Here is a 19,320-nt window from a genome sequence, read left to right on the forward strand (position 1 = left end):
AGGATATGAACTATGAACCTCACTGATAAAAGTTCTAATTAGGATATCAGGAACAAGACACAATGAGATGCCTTCTGGTATCTTGGTGACTATTAACATTCATCTGTGTAACAGAAGAGTGATAATTATGATTTATTGCATGACTAGCTGCTCTCTTGCTGAATATTTCAGAACTGTGATACTGTTGCCATCAGATATTCTGATGCATCCTTAATAGTACCACATCATTCATAAACTGAGAATTGCTATGAAGCTATACTATATTGATAGTCAATGATCAGTAGCTTACTAAAAAGGCTATCCCATTCATCCTCTTTCTCTTCATCTTCGTCCAGCACATGGAATTGAAGCACATTGTTTAAGTGGAGGTTTCGGAGAAGTTCTTCACAGTAAAATGGGTTTCCATGACTCCTTTGTATTAAAAATCTGCAAGTAACATGGAAAGGGAGGGACGGAGAAAAAGAAAGAGAGGGGGGCAGGTAGGCAGGCAAACAGAAGGAGAAGAATGATCATAGGTGAATGTCAGGTTTAAGGCATAGTGTAATGCCTAGTGCTGCATTGCAATAGTGCTTCCAACTTCCATTTCAGCAGCAGGCAAGTTGTAAACATAATAAATTCCAGGCTTCCCTGGTCTTCTGAAACTTTAATAGTTGTATATGAGGCTATCTAGAATCGGTTGTAATATTGCAACTACATGTTCACAGCTACAGACCCCAGAGATGAAAACAGGCACTGTAGAGTTTGCTCTCATTAATTGACATAGTGTAGAACTTCTTAAACAAGCTGCAATGGCATGATTTGCAAATCTCTCTAATTTCCAAGATGAAAGAAACCGTGTTAGTCTTTGCATTATATGTGACCCAAAAATAGTTGTGCTTTACTAGCAATGGCCTGAGTTACTCTTTCTGAAGTATTTTATAGATGGTCTTATTAAATATTTAAATTATAAAATGTTATAAACAAAGTTAGATAGACTGCTTACGGATACCGATTCCTAAAGAAAAGAATCTCATTGTTATCAGAATTGTTACTATGCCTGTGGCTGCTGGTGCCTAATCTGCCAAGTATCCTAACAGTAGAACAATTCCTCAACTGATACAAATACTTAATTGAGGAAACTCACATTTCAACTTCTGTACACACACTTACCAAAATTCTCCCTTTCCTAAGAATAAAAGCTACTAAATAGATCATGGCATGAAGATAACAGCAAAGCTGATAATTATGAATGGTGGTAGAAAATGGTAATCTCTCTCTCTCAGGATAAACTTTCCACAAGTGAGTGTATAACTGATAACTGCTGTCAGAAAGATTATAGGCTTTGGCCCAAGGAGAGAAGAATAGAGAAATTTGCCAGTTGAGCAAGAAAGTCTCTTCAACTTAGAAGAAGTCAGGTAGTTCCTTTGAAATAAAAGTTTCAGACTTGTTGATTTAAATGAGAACACTTCGTATCTCCTCTGATTGTCTTTGCCTTCAATTTAATAGGAACAGCTAAAAGATTGCCTGGGCGGCCATCTTCTACTTACGTTTCAAGCTCCCTGGCGATACTGACCACTCCAAGATCTTGACAGGCTTTCTGAATAATTACTGAAGGACTTAATTCCCTTAGCTGAATAAAAGTTGTGCTTGGACTATTCAGGATTTGGGCTGCACTGGAACAAAGTATTCGTCCCTTGTGATTGATAGGAGACAAAGCCATAACAACAAAGATCGGAACACTCTTAAGTAAGTTATCCAGGAAATCCCAAGAGGCTTTATCAATAAACTGAGCTTCATCAATTGCAAAAATGAGGACTTCCTTTTCTGCTGCCTAAAAAAAACAATAACACATACTGTGCACAGTAAGATGGTGCTATAACCAGAATTGTTCTCATCACAGCTTTTAAAAATTTTACTTACTGCTATTAAATGCTTCTACTAATGCTAAACTACACTCTAAGAATTTGCCATTCTTTGTTAGAAGTCTATTGCCAAGATTGTTTCCATGCCTTAACTAAAACTGGTGATATTGCCAGAGGTTAATAGAAAGAACTGGACCCCTACTACAGATCTCAGTTGACCATTAGTATTTTTCTGGATCTCATCTACAAAATGGATCTACTTGCATTCAGTGAAGTACATAAAATAAGAACAGATTGTTGTGAAAAGGATAAACTCACTATGTTTATTAGGATTTAGTACTAATTAACATTCATTCAGCAAATGTTCGAAGTTACGATGGCACTGAAAAAATAGACTTATGTTTAGTCCTCAAATTTACAACTATTGTCATGCCCCCAAGGTCACATAATTAAAATTTGGGCCTGCATTTACAGCTACCCACACACACACTGCTGCCCCCAGCTGACCTCTCTTCCTGCCCTTCTTCTTGACATGATCATTCTTGTGGCAATAGGAATGTTAGGGTCATTGTACTGCAATGGCATGCCATACTGCAGCACTTCTCACTACATTGAGGCTGGGGCCTCATGCTGCAATGCTGGGGCACCATAGCACATGGCAATAGCAGCTGTGGCTTCATGTCACAGTGCACTAATGCGGCTTTACACCATGGTAAGGTGACAGGGCGGCTTGCCTGGCATGGGACTTGAGGTGTCACTCTTCAGTGATAATAGGCACTGAAGAAGACACTTGTGAGTGGTGATAGGCTGAGAGAGCTAAAGGTCTGGAGCTTCTACGTCAGCTTCTATGTCATAACCACCACTGCCAAAGAGGCCCACTGTGCAGAATGGCCAAAGGGGCAGAGATAGGGGAGTTGAAGAAGAGGCAGTCCCTTCACTTGGGGAAAAAAAAGGCTCAAGAGTGTGAGTGACCAAGGTAGGAATGGCTTGGATCAGGAAAGATCTTTGCCTAAAATCTACAGTACATGGACTTCACTTCACAATGGCAATAAAGACTGCTAGAACTGTCATTGCTAAGGAGGCAGACTCATGGTGTCTTGCTTAAGGATGCATCACTTAGCAATGGAGTAGCTGGTCTCAATTGTGACAATTAAGCAAGGATTGTACTGAGAGGCTAATTATGCCTTTATCTTTTATAGACCATGTTATGCACAGGGAAAATATTTACTTACATTAATTAGAATTTTTAAAAGCATCGTTTCAATCTCTTTATTCTTTCTGTCATTGTCCATTTGAGAAACCACTTCTGATGTAGGAAACTAACCAGAAAAAGAAACAAATCTCATAATTATTTGATTAATAATATTTATGCCAGTAGTACTTTCTTATAATTAGGTAACCTTGAAATCATTTAAACAGATTGTAAATTGTTTCATACTTAAACATTCTGAGCATATCTAAATCTGTGCAGCTTTATCAAGTGATCTGTACAACCATATTACCATTCTCTAGTACTGTATCTATACCTGCCTTTCAATGCAAAGCATTCATAAGAGAAATGATCTTCCATTCTTCCATTTTTACCTTAACATGAAAAAGATTGTTGAAAAGGCATAGATATTGTTCTTCTATAACTCCACGCAACTTGCTCAGAAGGATATACTGCCTTGCATCATAGGTTTTACAGACATCCACCCCCAGGAACATTGCCATCAGTGTCCGGACAGCAAAGAAGTTTTGCCATGCATTTATCTTTGTCAGCTCCATTGCCACAACCCTGCTCAATTACATGGACAAATGCAAATCTTGACTTGAAAGTAATCAGGAGCAGATTATTATTTCAATTTGTGCGGCTAAAATATAGAAATCATAACAGTATTGAATTTTGGTTCATTGATTGCAATGGAGTGATTATATTGAAGAAGTTTTTCCTACATCATTAAATAATAAAGAGTCTTCAGACATCTAGTAATATCAGGAAGAGCTTCCAGCTCATGCCTCTCATCTGAATATCAAGGACTTGCCTCTCCTTGATTGATAGAACATTTGTGGGGTCAATGAAACATTTCCTTAGCTCTCTGCAATAATTTTGATTCATGCAAGATATTAATAAAGAACCCAGATTAGTATAACAATTCCTTCCAATTAGGTATCTGCCTATGTATCCCATTTAAAGTTTACTTTAAGGCCTTATTATATTGGCACAATGGCTCTGCAGTTAAGACACTGGATTTGTCAGATAGAAAGCTAAAAGCCCGGGTTTGAGACCCAAGTGCCGTGAGCCAGGGGTGAGAGCTTGTGAATCTTATAGACAGGTCAGGAAGCCACAGTACAGACAGAAACGTGGCTAGACAGACTGGTTCCTGATCACCAAAGGAGATGAGATGAGATTAGATATTCTTATTTATTCAGCATATATCATGTGACTGCTTAGTGACAACAATCCTGGCAGTTCCAGTTGCAGTCATTAATCAAATCCCAGGCAGTTATTAGGGAGGGACAGATCCCAATCCAAGTCATTCCTGCTTTGATCTCTCACAACCTTGAACCTTGATAAGGTAAAAGACTACCTCCCCTTCAACTGCCCCCCCCCCCCATTTCTGCCCACTTGGCTACCCTGCACTCTACTACCACTGCCAGCCCTTCTGCCCTTCGCTTCGCAGCAGCAGCACGAAGAAGATAGCAAAGGTCAGTGTGGGTGGCAGGGCCAGTGGAGCACAGGACCAGTGGAGTACAGAGTGGCAGGGCCAGTGGAATACAGGGCAGCAAGGCCACAGAGATAATGCAAGTCTGAAAGTGCAAGTCTGCACTTTCAGTGCGGGGTGTGGGGGGGAAGTTGAAGCATCCCTGTGATTGTAATTGTGAGTGGACTGCCAAATGCCCAAATTTTGATCATGTCATCATGGGGGCACTGCAATGGCCATAATTTTGAGGACCAGACATAATTACTATTTGTTCAACACCACCATAACTTTGAATGACCACCAAACAAATGGTCATTAAACAAGGACTGACTATGTGTGTATCTGTGTGTGTATATACATATATTGTACACACACCCACACACATATTATATATATATATATAAAAAGAAGTGATAGACATCATGATCTCCGGAACGTTTAAAAGTTTAAAACTTTTATTTTAAAACTTGTGCTAAGCTTTCGTCGGCCCCTACCGACTTTGTCAGAGTATAAAATCACCCAGATTTGGATGCATATGGAGGAGCTTGGTCATGAGTTCAACTTCCAAGAGACCGAAGTCATTGCCTACGATGAAACAAAAGGAGGGCGCCTCTTGAAAGAAGCCTGGTTCTCTAACAGCAACTCCCTCAATAGACATATTGACATACCACCGGCATACCAGGCTTTACGGCACCAGGAAAGACTTAAGGAGGACCGATCACTAAGACTGAATGGAGATCGGGGACAAATCTCCTCCTCTAGGCATAGAGATTGGCCCAATGAAGGTGTGACAAACCCTGGCAGAGGGCAAGAGAGTAGGTTAGGGAAACAGCAGAATGAGGGAGATGGGGGGGGTAAGGAAGAACAATGCAGACCCATCACAAGATCATGGGTAAAACAAATGGGTTTAGAGGAGGCAACGTGTGCGCCTAAAAGGGAAAGGCATAACAATGAGGGAGAGGGAGCCGGGAGTAATACCTTCAAAGCAATGCCTGATAACCCTGCGTTACCCCCCAGGGAGAGAAAGAGGCAACACACAAAGGGGCAGGAGGCAGGGGAAAGTGCATCGTCATCTGTCAGCATGACTAAGGCAGAAAATAAGATAATTACAGAGGGAAGGCAAGGGTGTGGGCCTGTTACACGCGCAATGACCAAATTGATCAGCATTGCATAAAAGCAAGCAGCTCTTCAATGGTGATTTTATACTCTGACAAAGTCGGTAGGGGCTGACGAAAGCTTAGCACAAGTTTTAAAATAAAATTTTTAAACTTTTAAATGTTCCGGAGATCGTGAGGTCTATCGCTTCTTCTATAACTATACCTGGAACTCGCATCTTTAGGACAATTCTTAATATATACATACATACATATATACATATACATATACATATATACATATACATATACATATACATATACATATACATATACATATACATATACATATATATATATATACATACACACACACACACACACACACACACACACACACACACACACACATATACGTCTTCTTAAGTTTTTGCGGGTGTGTGTATGTAAAAAGTTAAAATCTTGGGTGTTTTCCCACGTCATTATAAGTTTGTTAGTTAAAATGTTTAAAACACACACACACACACACACACACATATTACATATTCGTTTGGAAGAAGATGATGTGGATTTAAAACTGGAGGAAGAAATACCAATAACCTACATTATGCTGATGACAGCAAAATGAAAAATAAATTATTTCCAATGGTGAGAAAAAGTGGGACTAAAATTAAATATAAAGAAAGCAAAACTAATAACAGGTACAGTAACCCCTCTTTGAATTGCTAATGAAGATACAGAACTGAAAGATAACTTTACGCCTTTTGAAGACTATCAATTCTAAAGGAACCAGAAATCAAATATGCTACAGATACTAACACTTGGTAGGGTAGCAATGAAAGATTTAGAAAACATACTCAAATACCATGTTGTGTCAATTAGTGTTTTTGTTGTTGTTGTTGCTGCTGTTGTTGTTGTTATACTCTATGGAAACAAAAGTTGGACTGAAGAAGCAGGATTTAAAAAATATTTTTGCTTTTCTATCTGATAAGCCCTTTACTAAAGCTGTGAAGAAAAGACCCATGAATAAACAATTTATCACAGAAATACCATCAACCTCTAGTGATCTCCTTTAAGGCCCTTTGAGTCCTAGAATCATTAACACTTGTCATTGCTCAAGACTGCAGACCCAAAACAATAGACTTGTAATGCTCAGAACAGAGCCAGGACCAGAGAAAAATGAAAAGATTGGAGAGAAGAAGGTGAATTTTTGAAAATATGTAATCAAGCGATGTAAAAAGCACCAACTTTTGCCCAGGAGCCTGTCCTATATAGGCAATTTCAGTTACTAGTTGGCTTTTTCCATATCCCATGAGACCTTCATATATTATAACATGGCTTAATTTAGTTTCTTTAAATTTTTCCAGTAAGTTTTCAAAGATGTCAGTCTCCTTCTTGCGACCTGGAAGAAAATAATAAAGGAAAACAAAGAATTATGTTGTATACTAAAACAGGCATTCACAAAATAAGTTAGCTTTTGAATGACAAATTATATCAAATAATTACTACTGCATTGTTGGAATATTCATCATGGTTACTAAGCAGAAGAAATGTGCATCTCTCTGTGTTTATCTCTCTATGTACACATCAGAGGTGGTATTCAGTCGGTTCAGATTGGTTCAGGTGAACCGGTAGGGGAAATTTGGCCTGGGTTGCCGAACCAGTAGTGACCTCTGGCTGGCCCCGCTCACCGCCCAGTTGTCCAGTTGCCGCTCACTCGCTATACCCTCCCACTCACCGCTGGCTCTCCCAGCCTGCCCATTCGACGCTCGACGCTCACCCTGCCCATCCCAGTCCTATATACGTTGCTTTCGGTTCGCCATGCAGCCCAGCTACTCACCTCACCAGTCGCCTCGCCTCACCTGCTCTGCTCAGCTCACCACCAAAGGTAAGCAATGCATGCTGCCCACTTGCCCTTCGCCTTGGATCAGGGGCTGGGGCCCAGGGACGTGCCATTCCCTGAGGCCCCAGAGCTGCCGCCCACCTCGGCTGGGTCAGGGAATGCGCCATTCCCTGGCTCTGGCCTTTTTCCACAGCCACCGCCCGCTCGCTGCCTGCCTCAGCCAGATTGGGGAATGCGCCATTTCCAGGCTCTGGCCTTGCCCCAGAGCCTCTGCCCACTCGCTGCCCACTCTCCCTTAAGCACAATGCGTCACCCCATTTCCCCTCCTTCAGAAGCCCCAGCCCTTAATCTCCCCACTTCCTCCCCCGACTTTCATTTTCCCGCAGCCATGACCTTACCTTCCTCCCATGGCTGGCTGCCAGGGAAGGCAAGCCAGGGCTGAGCTGTCACCGCCAGCCCGTATCTCACCCTCCTTCCAGCCGCAACAAAAAAAGACCTGGCGGATGCAGGCTTCTTGCAGTGAAAATTACTGACCTCTGGCTCTGCTCCGCTTCTTGAATGCTCTGCCATCACCTTCTTCTATCACTGGCTGTGCAGATGCACCCTATTGCCAGCTGCGCTGCTCAGCTCGGACTTGCCCGGGCAAGTCCGTCTGGCACAGTGACCGCAGGCAATAGGGTGCACCTGCGTGGCCAGCACATAGAAGAGGGCGGCGGCAGCACATTCTAGAAGCGAAGTAGAACCGGAGGTCGGTAATTTTCACTGCAAGAAGCCTGCAGCAGCTGCGTCTTTTTTTTGTTGTGGCTGGACTCCAGCTGCACCGAAAAAAAGACAGGGCAGCTGCAGGCATCTCATGACAAGGGGAGCGAGATGCGGGCTGTTGGGGAGGCCAACGGCGATGGCTCAGCCTGGCTTGCCTTCCCTGGGAGCCAGCCATGGAAGGAAGGTAAGGTCGTGGCCACGGGATGATGAAAGTGGTAGTTATGGGGGAGGAAGCAGGACTAGGGACAGAGAAGGAGGGGAAACGGGAAGACGAGTGTGACTGGCGAAGGGAGAGCGGATGGCATGCCAGATTAGGCCAGGCCTTTGACAGATTAGGCCAGGTCTGGGAAGAAAATAGGTAGAAAGAATAGCTGTAAGTTCAATTTTTTTTCCCTACCGGGTTCTGTGGGCGTGGCTTGGCCAGGGAGGTGTCATGTGACTGAGTGGCCATGGCTGTGAGTGACGTCAAGTTGGACATGCCCATTCAGTCACATGACCCCCATCACCAAGCCACACCCACAGAACCAGTAGAAAAAAAATTGAATCCCATCATTGGTACACATCAGTAGTGGGTTCCTCTTACCTTTGCTACTGGTTCGGAACCGGGAGCGCACTCGCATGCAGCACTTCTGCGTATGCACAGAACATCCGTATGCACAGAGCATCCGATGTCTGGGCGGGTGGACGGAGCCTCCTGCCACCACCACTACCGGTTCACCCAAACCAGGGCGAACTGGTAGAAACCCACCACTGGTAGACATGCATGCAAAACAATCACAAGCCTATATTTAGATAATATTGTGACCTCTTCTGAGGTTCTTTGGAGAAACCTTTCAGCAATTTCCTTCCAGACATGTTCTTCTTTCATAGATATTCCACAACAAACCCTGCCTATTCAAAGGGAAAAATCAGCAATGGTTGAAGGTTGGGCAGCAAACAAAAGAGGGTCCCCTGTCTTGGAGGTCTTCTAGTTCAACCCTCTGCCCAATGCAAGAGACCTTAATCCATCCCAGACAAATGATTGTCCAATCTTCGCTTGAAAATCTCCAGCAATGGTGATTCCACAACTCCAGGAGGCAAGCTGTTCCATTGATTAATTGTTCTCCTTGTCAGGAAATTTCTTACTTCTTGGTTGAATCTCTCTTTAATGAGCTTCCACTTATTACTTCACCTCTTGCCTTCAAGTGCTTTAAAGAATAAGTGTATACTCTCTTCTGTGTGACAGCCTTTCAAGTACTGGAAGACAGCTATCATGTCACTCAAATTCTTCTCTTTATAAGGCTGGACATACCTACTTCCCTTAACAGTTCATCATACAATTTAGCCTCCAGACCTCTAATCATCTTAACTGCTCTTCTCTGCACTATTTCTAGGGCCTCAACATCTTTTTTGTGTTGTGGTGACCAGAACTGGATGTAGTATTTTAAGTGAGGCCTCATAATGCAGTATAAAGTGGTAGTATCACTTCTTGTGATCTTGATGCTCTAGTGGGGGCAATGGCCCCAGTGCTTATTGACACACAAATGCCAAACCAAAAAAAAACTTCAAAAGCATCTAGGGAATTTGCACATTGACAATATTTCCATCTTTCAATTAAAATAGGCCATGCTGCTTGGATGTTTGATTGATTGATCTCATCTTCTGCAACAGTTTAAACTCAATTTATGTACTACAAATAAAAGAACCATTCTCCAACAGCGACCACAGCATGATTGACTCTTGTCTCAACTTAGGCCCTCACAAAAATCATCATAATGATGGGATTCCCAGTTATAACTTTAAAAAAGACAACTACAATCTCATAAACAATGAACTCTCATCTCTTGATTGGCAAATTGTATTCACTGGCTATAATACTGCTGACAACCATTACATTTTCTTGCGCGAAGTCAAAAGAATCATTAAACTTAACGTACCACTAATATACCCCAAAACCAGAAAAAATAAACTACCAATAACAATAAGGAAATTACAATCCAGAAAAAAATCTCTTTGGAGAAAAAAAAAAACTAACTACTTAACTAACTTCAAAAACCGCTACAAAAACTTATGCCAACAAATAAAGACTGACTGCACCAATTATCACATCAAGCAAGAGGAAAACCTTCTATGCACAAAATCCACCCATGCCTTCTATAATTTTGTAAACAACAAACTTAAAGACTTGACATCCATTCCACCCCTAAAAGGACCAAACGACGAAGACTGTATTGATGAAACCGTTAAAAGCCAATCTCTTTAACACATTCTTTGGCTCAGTCTTTGTAAACAGCAACAACACATACCCAATATTTCTCAGTCGTAATACAGACAATTACAATGATTACGGTGATCTTATACATATTAATGTATAATGCTAATTATACATTATACATATACATATGTTTATACATATAATGTATAATATTAATGTAAATTCCAGATGGAGGAGGGAGTAATGCTCCCTCCTCCATCTGGAAGCGTGGGATGATCCCTTGCAGGGTCGAGCTGAGGACTTTGTGCAGTATCTGTATGACAAGATCGCTCAGATTCGGGAAGGCCTGGCCTCTGACTGGGTAAGTCCGGATGGGATGACTGAGGCAGGTCTTGAGAGTGTTATCTGGGAGGAGTTTGATCCTGTTGCTCCCGAGGACGTGGACAGGATCCTGGGACAGCTGAACGCGACCACATGTTTATTGGACCCGTGTCCCTCCTGGTTGGTACTGGCTTCCCAGGAGGTTACACGAGGCTGGCTCCAGGAGATTGTCTGAGAAGCGGTGGTGAGGCCCCTCCTCAAGAAGCCCTCCCTGGATCCGGCTATTTTGGCTAACTATCGTCCAGTCTCCAACCTTCGCTTCGTTGCGAAGGTTGTTAAGAGTGTGGTAGCGCGGCAGCTTCCCCAGTACCTGGATGAAGCTGTCTATCTGGACCCGCTCCAGTCCGGTTTCCGGCCTGGGTACAGCACGGAAACAGCATTGGTCGCGTTGGTGGATGATCTCTGGAGGGCTCGGGATAGGGGTTGTTCCTCTATCCTGGTCCTGTTAGACCTCTCAGCGGCTTTTGATACCATCGACCATGGTATCATGTTGCACCGGTTGAAGGGGCTGGGGGTGGGGGGCACCGTCCTGCGGTGGTTCTCCTCCTACCTCTCTGACCGGTCGCAATCCGTGTTGACAGGGGGGCAGCGGTCGACCCCGAGGCGCCTTGTTTGTGGGGTGCCACAAGGGTCGGTCCTCTCGCCCCTTCTGTTCAACATTTATGTAAAGCCGCTGGGTGAGATCATCCGTGGCTTTGGGGTGGAGTTCCATCAGTATGCTGACGACACTCAGCTGTACATCTCCACCCCAGGCCACCCCAACGATGCCCTTGAAGTAATGTCCCAGTGCCTGGAGGCCGTGCGGGTCTGGATGGGGAGAAACAGGCTCCGACTCAACCCTTCCAAGACCGAGTGGCTGTGGCTTCCGGCATCCCGATATAGCCAGCTGGTGCCATCGCTGGCTATTGGGGGTGAATTACTGGCCCCCACGGAGAGGGCTCGCAACTTAGGCATCCTCCTGGATGCACGGCTGTCTTTAGAAGAGCATATGACGGCCATGGCCAGGGGGGCTTTTTATCAGGTTCGCCTGATACGCCAGTTGCGTCCCTTTCTGGATCGGGACACCCTACGCACGGTCACTCAAGCACTCGTCACTTCCCGCCTGGACTACTGCAATGCTGTCTACATGGGGCTCCCCTTGGGGTGCACCCGGAGGCTGCAGTTGGTCCAGAACGCGGCCGCGCGGGGGATTATGGGAGCGACGGGGCGCTCACATATAACACCTCTCCTGCGCGAGCTGCACTGGCTTCCTGTGGTCTTCCGGGTGCGCTTCAAGGTGTTGGTGACCACCTTTAAAGTGCTCCATGGCTTAGGGCCGGGGTATTTGTGAGACCACCTTCTGCCGCCGATAGCCTCCCACCGACCGGTTCGCTCACACAGAGAGGGCCTCCTCAGGGTGCCATCGGCCAGGCAGTGCCGGCTGGCGACCCAGGGGGAGAGCCTTCTCTGTGGCAGCACCTACCCTCTGGAATGACCTGCCCCCTGAGATACGCACGATATCAGACCTCCGGACTTTTCGTCGGGCCCTGAAGACACACTTGTTCCATCTAGCTGGGCTGCCTTGATCCCATCCTCTTAGTTTTTTAATCAAAATTCGGTTTTAATTGGGTTGTTTTAAATTCGGGCCAAAATTATTTAATTGTTTTTTAAAATGTTTTTAAATTTTATATGCTATGTTTTATCCTGGCTGTACACCGCCCTGAGTCCCGCAGGAGAAGGGCGGTATAGAAATATAATAAAATAAATAAAATAAAATAAAATAATTTTACAGAAGACAATGTTGAAAAGGCACTATATAATCTAAAACCATCTCTATTTATTGGACCTGATCGACTATGTGCATACTTCTTTAAAAAGCTTTTCACTGCAATCGCAGAACCTCTAAGCATAATTTTTAAAAAATCTTACTTCAAAAAGGGAGACCCTAGCCTAGTTGAAAATTACAGACCAATCTCTTTATGTTGAGTCATCTGTAAAGTCATGGAATGAATCATTAACCAATCTATTACCCTCGACCTAGAGACAACATCCTACTCTCCAACAAACAATTTGGTTTCAGAAAAAAATTATCCTGTAATCTACAACTACTACATTGCAAAAACATATGGACTATACATCTTGATCAGGGTAAAGCAATAGATGCAATTACATAGACTTCTGTAAAGCTTTTGATTCAGTGGTACACGACAAATTACTTCTAAAACTAAAATCCTATGGCTTTTCTGGACTCCTACATGAATGGATAGCTGCCTTCCTGTCAAACAGACAACAAACGGTCAAAATAGGAAGCCCTCTATCAAATCCTGTACCTGTTAATAGTGGTGTTCCCCAAGGCAGTGTTTTAGGTCCAACACTCCTTATACTTTACATAAATGATCTTTGTGATCATATTAAAAGCAACTGTGTTCTCTTCATTGATGATATTAAACTATTCAACACCACCAACAATGCAACTACCCTTCAAAAAGACCTTGACTATGTGTCAGATTGGTCTAACAAGTGGCAACTTCAAATCTCAACCAACAAATGCTCTGTCTTGTACATTGGCAAAAAAAATCAAAACATAAAATACAAATTAGATGGACATGACCTTGTAGATGATTCTCACTCTGTCAAGGACCTTGGAGTACTCATTTCTAAAGATTTATGTGCCAAAGCTCACTGTAACAACATTGCCAAAAGGCATTAAGAGTTATTAACCTAATCTTGCGTAGCTTCTTCTCTGATAATATTGTACTAGAGCATACAAAACATTTGCTAGTCCAATTCTCGAATACAGCTCATCGGTCTGGAACCAGCACTGCATATTGGACATAAATACAATTGAGGGAATCCAGAGATATTTTATGAAAAGAGTCCTCCATTCCTCTACCCGCAATAAAATACTTTATACCACCAGATTTGAAATTTTGGGCTTAGACAACTTAGAACTATGCCAACTTCAGTCTGACCTAAGTGTAGTACACAAAATTATCTGCCACAATGTCCTACCTGTCAATGACTACTTCAGCTTCAACCACAATACATGAGCAAATAATAGATACAAACTCAAGGTAAACTGCTCCAAACTCGATTGCAGAAAATATTACTTCACTAACAGAGTGGTCAATGCCTGGAATGCACTACCTGACTCTGTGGTTTCTTCCTCAAACCCCCAAAACTTTAACCTTAAACTGTCTACTGTTGACCTCACCCCACTCCTAAGAGGTCTGTAAGGGGCGTGTATAAGTTTGCACCAGCTTGCCTACCATCCCTGACCTCTTTTCATGTATTCAAATTATGTTTATCCTTTTACCTGTTATCTTATATATTCTTGACAAATAAATAAATAAAATAAAATAAATAATAAATAAATAAATCTGCACATATACTATGATACATTTCAACATCCTAGATCCATGATGGCGAACCTATGCACGCATGCCACAAGTGGCATGCAGCACCCTCTCTGTAGGCACACGAGCTGTCACCCCAGTTCAGTTTTGCCATGCATGTGCCCACACCTCCCACCAGCCAGCTGGTCATCGACTCTCTGCTGCAGTGTGTGTGGGGCATGCGTGGGGGGCACGCACACATGTGGGGGGGCCACGTGCCCATGCATAGAGGTGGGGCACGGAAGCCATGCATGCATTGCATTTTGGGGGTTGGGTGCGCGCGTGCATTCTCATGCATGCGCGCACACTTTGGGCACTCAGTCTAGAAAAGGTAGACATCACTGTCCTAGGTTATTGTGAAGAACTTGATGCATATGAAGGCCAACACCAGCTAAAAGAACTGACATTGTGATTTCACATTGTTGTATATATAAATAAGAAAAATACTATAAATAATAATTTATATTAATTAAATATATAAAATAATAAATGAGACCATAAAATAGAGAAAATAATAAAAAATGAACAAGCTAAATTGTTTTGGGACGTTAGAATTCAAACAGACAGGCACCTGCTTGCATAACATACCAGATGATAAGAGAGACAACAAAAAAAGTCTGGATAGTGGACGTAGCAGAACCTGGAGACAGCAGAATAGAAGAATAGAAGAATTGGAGATGATAACAAAATACAAAGATCTACAAATAGAAATAGAACTGTGGCAAAAAGAAAGCAAAGAGAGTATCAATAGGAATAGGTGCCTTGGCTAACAATTCAAGGACTACTTGAACACCATCAACATTAACAAACTCACCATCAGTCAATTGCAAACAACTTACTCAGAACAGCTTACATCCTGCAATGATACCTCTAACACCATAAAACATCAACAATTGCCTATCCTAGGTCCTTGGGAAGGTCTCGATTTGTGGATAAAAATGCCAAATCTAGTCTGGCTGACTATGAAATGAACCATAATAATAATTACTGTGCACCACGTGTCCATGCATAATATTTTTAAAAATCTTCACTGTTTATTGTTTTTTCTGTTTTTACTTATAGTTTTATGATGTTTGATGTGTTCTGTCTACATAGAATCATACTTTGTGAGATAGGTGGCTATATAAATTTTGTTAATTAAATAAATGTGTATGAAAAGCAAATAAACAAATACATGCAACTGTTAATTTCTTGGCAATACTTTTAAAAATGCCATAGTTTTGCCCACTCTCCAGTGAATGTAACAGCTCTGATTTCTAAGTAGACATCTATAGAATTATACAGTAATAAGTATCTGAAGGTATGCATGGAAGGATCATTGAAACTTCAGCACAAATATTCATTGCTATACAGAGCTATGCAGATTAAACTGAATAGAAAGATTAGACAGACATCTCAAAAACCAATAGCAAGTTTATTCTAGCATCCCAATAATTAATTGTTTTCATAGTGTAGATCAGTTCACATACCTAGTAAAGGATAAATTTCAGATCTCTCCTTGGTTAAATATGCTTTGTAAATCATTCTATTTTTAAAAAATGAGAGTGGAGAGAAGGGGAGAGAGAGAAGAAAATGAAATTTATGCTAACATTTCCCGAATTGCTTTGGAGGAATTACTAATAGTATATCACATTTGTCTTTTTAAGGAAAGAGCCTAAATAATTTAATGTTTAATAATTATTGTATTCCAGACCAATTGCAGCTTCCATATTGGGCAGTCCCAACAAGGGGTGTTTAATACAGAAATGATTATGAGCAAAGATTTCCAATCCAGGAAATACTATAATTGGTGCACAAGCTGGATGCCTACAACTGGTAAGAAACTTTGTACTTGAAATATCCCTGGATTGATCTTTTAACTCCCGTCTTATCTGTGCATGACTTGGATTGTTTTTGGACTTTGCTTTACTTTTTTTGAAAAGTAAAAGACTACAACAACTCTGTGTGTTTGTATGTTAACTGTGATTGTTCACAATCACTCCCAGTCGCTTTTCATGCATTTACTCAAAGGGTACTCTGCTCAATAACCCACAACATCGGTTATGATCCAAGAATATCCTTAACAAGTATCATCTTCCTACTGATGATATCTGATTCTATGACAATACTTCATTTTCCCCAGTTTCATGTAATTGTTAAATTGGGACTAGAGGAGTGTTAATCCCTCTGGTGTCCACGATGGCGATTCCTAGGTCTTGATCTCTTATCCTCTAGAACTCTTTAACTAGAACCATGCAATTAACAAGGAGAACCCCTGCAGAACTCTGCCCTCCACTCTCAGTCTTTGCTGATGGTCCAGAAGGATTTAATGATCAATATCAATAACAATTGAGCAATTAATCACTTATCCTATTCCGTTCCTGCCACAGAAGTGTTCCGCATATGTTTTGTTTGTACCTGGGCTTTGAACTCTGGCTGAAAAAGTACATAAAATCCATTTCCCCTGAATTCTCTGCAAGTGCAATCCTCTTAATGCTCCCCTCTCTGAAATGGGAAGGGAAGGCTAGAAGCAGTCTAGTAATTATTTAAAACTGCCAGGTTGAGCAATGGCGTCTTGAGGAAGAAGGGTTACACCACCAACTTTTTCAAGATGAACCACACCCTTTTCCAAGGAAGCATCCCATCACACTGTCCTTGTCAGTGTGATCTACAGATCTACATACTTACAGTTTTAAAAAAAGATGCATTATTTGCCTCATGTGTAATATCTAAACTATTTCTTTTGTTTAACATACAGTATATCCAACTAGACATGAGCAAAGTTTTCTTGTGCCTGAGAGAAGAAACAGTGAAAACACAATGCCTTTGATGTAACTTGTTTTCCCAGAACTGCTCCCAGAAAAGCAGATATAAGAAAGGATACATTTTCTTCCTGTAGATATAACAAGAAGGTGTGAGAACTCATCCTCCAGCAGTAGAGGACTTAGCAAAACAAACAACCTGCTTTGCTGAAAAGGGATGTTTCCTGAACCTATTCTGCATTCAAAGGTTTAGGCAGCTGGAGCAAACTTTTTCTTGTGCAGCTACCCACAAGACAAAATTGTACTTACGCTTTTTCTGTAATACCAAGAAATTGATAGACTGTTCCAGGGTTCACAACACCTTTCATCTCAACTAATGGGAGCTCTTCAAAGAAGTAGTGGGGCAGTTTAGATTTGGAATAAGTGAGGGCATCACAGCTTACTAATCCTGGATAAAACATCATCAGCCGTGCAGCAAGGTTAACTTTTCGTCCAATCACTAACATGGAAAGAAAAAGAGAAAAACTTGCCATTGTACATTTCTCCTCAACTAGTATTGCAAACAAGATGAGGTCTAGGACTGAGTCACTTAAAACAATTGACTAAAGTAACTTTATTGTAGAATATACTTTTGCTAAAGCAGAAGATGGAACAGAACTTCTTTCACCAATAGAAATGTTAGATTCATTGTTACAGACTCCTGGAAAGAGAAACTCCAATTCCCTATGTGATATTTCTCCCTTCCCAAAAGTCCTCCAAATTTGGGATTAAAAAAGAAAATCTGTAGATTGATTTAGCTTTCATAGCACTACGGTATTAAATTCCCAACTATGCATAGCAAAAGAGCCTCTTTAGGAAGAAGTCTTTGCAGGACCCAATGAATAAACAAAAGCAAAGGAATCCAAAATTGCTGACTGATACCTGACTTCTATTTGATATTAGTGGCAGAATCTTTTTTCCAAAACCAAAACCAGCATTATCAGTAAATTGGGAAGTCGTCATTCTGAGCCTCAATGGTTCTTCAAATTTTGATAGGCATCAGGACTAACCTTCTGGGCAATGGCATCCTTGGTTACACACTTTTCTATCCACAAGATCGAAATAGCCCCTGCCGCTTTGAGATGTTTTATAATAACAACTATTATTTTTGGAGTTTGTTATAAAATGGGCCACTGTATAAATGTTTTAAACAACAGAATAACAGAATTGGAAGGGACCTTGGAGGTCTTCTAGTCCAAAGCCCAGCTCAAGCAGTAGACTCTATACCAGGGGTCCTCAAACTTTTTAAACAGGGGGCCGATTCACAGTCCCTCAGACTGTTGGGGGGCCGAACTGGCTGGGTGGGGGTGGCTAGGTGGTCATGTGATTGGGTCGGTGTGGCCAATTTAACTGTCCATTTTATGCCTTTCTCCTTCCTAAGCTGTACTTGCTCAAGCCAAGGAATCTATTTACTTAATAAGATCTACCCCCCAAAGGGAAAAAGAGCACAAACTTTCTTGCCATTTGCTTAATTTCATTACAACAGCAGCTTCAGGCTCCTTAAAATAGGCCATTGAAAAAGGAATAAAACAAACAGGATTTCCTTCAAAATAACTCCTGATCATGTTTCAGATGACCACACAATAAACCAGACTGAGAACTGCAGCAATTAAGACTGCAACTAAAACCCACAAGATGGGCATTGAGAGACATTGGAAGCGGGCAGAAGGTGAGAATCAACACAAACACCCCCCCCCAAGCATCCAATGGTGAATTAAGGAGGGATAATGGTCCCTCAGACTGTTGGAGGCCGGACTATGGACCCATGTGGTTCCTTCCCCTTTGGTTCCAGCCAAAGCCTTTGGGGCTCTTTGCAAGCAGCAGCAGCAAGACCTGTGAGTGCCTGTCAACAGGGGAGGCGGCCAGGGAAGGGATAGGAGACCAGACTACTTTTTTTTAATTATTTGGGATTACAAGGTTAAAGGTCTTTTAAGCCTGAAGGAGAATTCAAACTGATTTGTTTTTTGCCACACTTATGCCTGTGTATCCACACACATGAAAGCTACCAAAATTGTTCAGCAACCAATTTGGTGGATGTATTTTATATATGGCAAAATCAAAGCAGTGGGTGAATTCTCCTTCAGGCATTATACTGCGGTTGCATTTGAATTAGTTTTAGCCAACTTCAGCTGATTTTGACAAAGCTAGGAGACATGGAGACATATCCCCCACCCACCCACTTTTAAAGTGCTACTTTACAAGCAGCCCCTCCCCTACTCAAACACCGCCCCTGGTTCATATGGCTGTGAAAAAGGCTTTTAATTTAAGGCAGCACTTCTGCAAGTTCAGAGAAGGCAAGCACCCACATCCCCCATTCAAACTGTGAAAAAGATCCCGTTTAAATTGTTTTCAGGCTTTTAATTTAAG

General features: G+C 41.9%; 3 protein-coding genes across 13 annotated transcripts in view; 1 reads left to right on the top strand and 2 right to left on the bottom strand.

Moving 5' to 3' along the window:
• Window positions 1-4,492, bottom strand: part of LOC117661240 (adenylate cyclase type 10) — a 96,212-nt gene extending 91,720 nt beyond the window's left edge. For all 3 annotated transcript variants that reach the window (XM_087891153.1, XM_087891154.1, XM_087891152.1), the window contains exons 1-4: window positions 3,426-4,492; window positions 3,074-3,160; window positions 1,527-1,810; window positions 290-426 (exon numbers count right to left, since the gene is read on the bottom strand). In XM_087891153.1, coding sequence (XP_087747279.1) covers window positions 290-426; window positions 1,527-1,810; window positions 3,074-3,160; window positions 3,426-3,608 — 691 coding nt within the window. In that variant the 5' untranslated portion in view covers window positions 3,609-4,492. The remainder of the gene's footprint in view (window positions 1-289; window positions 427-1,526; window positions 1,811-3,073; window positions 3,161-3,425) is intronic.
• LOC148114757 (uncharacterized) overlaps window positions 1-19,320 on the top strand; it is a 167,609-nt gene that overhangs the window by 78,876 nt on the left and 69,413 nt on the right. For all 7 annotated transcript variants that reach the window (XM_087891169.1, XM_087891163.1, XM_087891164.1 and 4 more), the window contains one exon: window positions 15,865-15,988. The gene's annotated coding sequence lies outside the window, so the exon portion shown is untranslated. The remainder of the gene's footprint in view (window positions 1-15,864; window positions 15,989-19,320) is intronic.
• ADCY10 (adenylate cyclase 10) overlaps window positions 6,589-19,320 on the bottom strand; it is a 132,083-nt gene continuing 119,351 nt past the window's right edge. For 2 of the 3 annotated variants that reach the window (XM_087891160.1, XM_087891159.1), the window contains 3 exons: window positions 17,224-17,413; window positions 15,643-15,698; window positions 6,589-7,021 (listed from right to left, as the gene is read on the bottom strand). In XM_087891160.1, the coding sequence (XP_087747286.1) occupies window positions 6,735-7,021; window positions 15,643-15,698; window positions 17,224-17,413 (533 nt within the window). In that variant the 3' untranslated portion in view covers window positions 6,589-6,734. The remainder of the gene's footprint in view (window positions 7,022-15,642; window positions 15,699-17,223; window positions 17,414-19,320) is intronic. The other variant, XM_087891161.1, reaches the window with a different exon arrangement.

Source organism: Pantherophis guttatus, chromosome 3 (genome assembly GCF_059756535.1).
Source record: "Pantherophis guttatus breed Tessera chromosome 3, ASM5975653v1, whole genome shotgun sequence".
Lineage (NCBI taxonomy): Eukaryota > Metazoa > Chordata > Lepidosauria > Squamata > Colubridae > Pantherophis > Pantherophis guttatus.